The sequence below is a fragment of the Amphimedon queenslandica genome, unplaced genomic scaffold (genome assembly GCF_000090795.2).
Source record: "Amphimedon queenslandica unplaced genomic scaffold, v1.1 AMPQUscaffold_10735, whole genome shotgun sequence".
Classification (NCBI taxonomy): Eukaryota; Metazoa; Porifera; class Demospongiae; order Haplosclerida; family Niphatidae; genus Amphimedon; species Amphimedon queenslandica.
The window spans coordinates 1-2000 of record NW_003549012.1 but is presented as its reverse complement, the minus strand read 5'-3'; the positions used below and the strand labels follow the sequence as shown (position 1 = coordinate 2000).

At 39.8% G+C, this 2000-nt stretch overlaps 1 protein-coding gene across 1 annotated transcript; it reads right to left on the bottom strand.

Moving 5' to 3' along the window:
* Positions 1–1008: 1008 nt before the first annotated feature.
* LOC105315353 (tripartite motif-containing 13-like) lies at positions 1009–1548 on the bottom strand (the record flags this gene model as incomplete). The annotated part of the gene is made up of 1 exon (XM_011409968.2): positions 1009–1548. A coding segment is annotated over exon 1 (492 nt), but the record flags the coding sequence as incomplete, so codon positions are not given.
* Between the last annotated feature and the right edge of the window lie 452 nt (positions 1549–2000).

Here is a 2000-nt window from a genome sequence, read left to right as displayed (position 1 = left end):
ATCCATGCTTATCTTCTGGATCCTGTGATCATCAGACACAAGAATGAATTTGTCTGGAGTAATGGCTACACCACGAGGATAAGAAAACTTGATATCACCACTTCCTCCTTCCCCTCCTAATGATTTCACTTTCTTTCCTTCTCTATCCAGTATTGTTATACAGTGACCACTATTCTCAGCAATTATAACATGATTATCGTCACTTACAGCAACTCCCCAGGGACGCATAAGTTCAGTTACAGTACATACTGGAGTGATGTTATCAAGGTAAGGATTGAAAGGGATGACTAGTGAGGTATCCTCAAGGTGTACATTATATACTTGTACTTTTACTGTATGAGTACCACATGTTGAAGGGTTACACTGTATTCTATACACTCCAGGATCAGTGCTGGTGGTAGTGACTGTAGTATGAATGGGTTGGTCACCTTTACCAACTGGTACTAGACTACACCTCAGAGAAGAGAGGGAAACACACAAAAGACATGAATCTGGTGCCTCCATTGATAGTGAAAATGAAACTGCTTTGCCAGCAGGTGTAATACGACCAATCTTCTTCACTCTACACTGCTGTAGCGCAGTAGATGAGTAAGTCAAAATATCCCCAATGTGATGTAGCGATTTGATATCTTTACTCAATACAAAGTCACATTTTTCCTTTAGATGTAACTCTTCCACATTGATCTTTCCAGTAACTTCACTCATACGCTCCATCATCTGTTTCTTAGACCTCAGGACTTCTTGACGACTGACTGTCTTCAGACTCTTTTTCACATAATCCTCGACATCCTCCAGAAGACTTAAACTCATTTCTGCTGATGTCATTTGCTTTGACAGCACCTTTAGTTTAGCATCAGTGACCCTCCTTGCCTGCTCAGTCAGTTCCCTCTCTGACTGATGAAGAACAGCAATCATTTCCTCTACCATTTCATGTATTTCTTCTAAGACTCCTTCTCCTCTCTCTCTGATCTCACCCTCTCTCTCTGCTAGAGCAGACAAGACCTTCTTGAGTGCTTCCTTCTTTCCCTCAACTGGTGACATACATTCTCTTAACTTCAAACAGTCTTTAGTATAACTGTCAGTGATTAAGTCATATTCATGATGTTTGTGATTTCGAACTTGACAGGTAACACAGATTACTCTATCACATGTTTCACAGAATAGCTCTAAAGCCTTTCCATGATCACTACATGATGTGGCCTCTTGAGGATTTGAAGTCCTTTCCAATAGACTGTGGAGGTTGTTGAGAGTGAATGCTACAGGAAAGGCTCCTACTCCTTCTTCTGGAAACTCTGTACGATGACGACAAGTGGGACAAGAGAGGTAATAGGTCTCACTCTTCTTATCCAAAGGTAATCCCTCTAGACAGTGCTGACAGAATGAATGTAGACAAGGTAAAGTCTTAGGGTTGGTATAGTGGTCAAGACACACAGGACAGGTGAGCTCTTTCTCCAGTTTGAGTCTGAGACCAGGAGAAGATGAAGATGGTTTGGTTGCCATTTCAAGAAAAGAATAAAATTGTGTACGGAAAGCAAGAACAAAAAATGAAGAGAGATAAAGATAGAAGATAGTAAATGAAGATAGAGCAAGAATGAATGATAAGAAAATGAAGTCAGAATGAACAAGAATGAGAGTAGCCTGGGGAAAGATAGCCGTAACGACTTCTTGACGACCAGAAACAACAACAAAACAAAATGAAAGAAGTTGGAAGGAGGAGAGGAAGACTAAAGAAGGTCAGGTAGACACAAAAAGTGGGCGATACCTTAAATGTATTCAAAGATCTTGTCACTAAAGGAAGTTATAATGAATCCTGGCATCACCATAGCAACCACTGAAGTACATGTACATTGTTACTAGACAGATGTAAAACATTAAGGGGTGAGCCTAAGCAAGCAAAGCATAAATTCTATTACATAAAAAAGTTTTTCACCACATATCTAGCTACATGTACATGTACAACATGTATAGATGTATAGTAGACATTATTGCTTTGCTGTTTT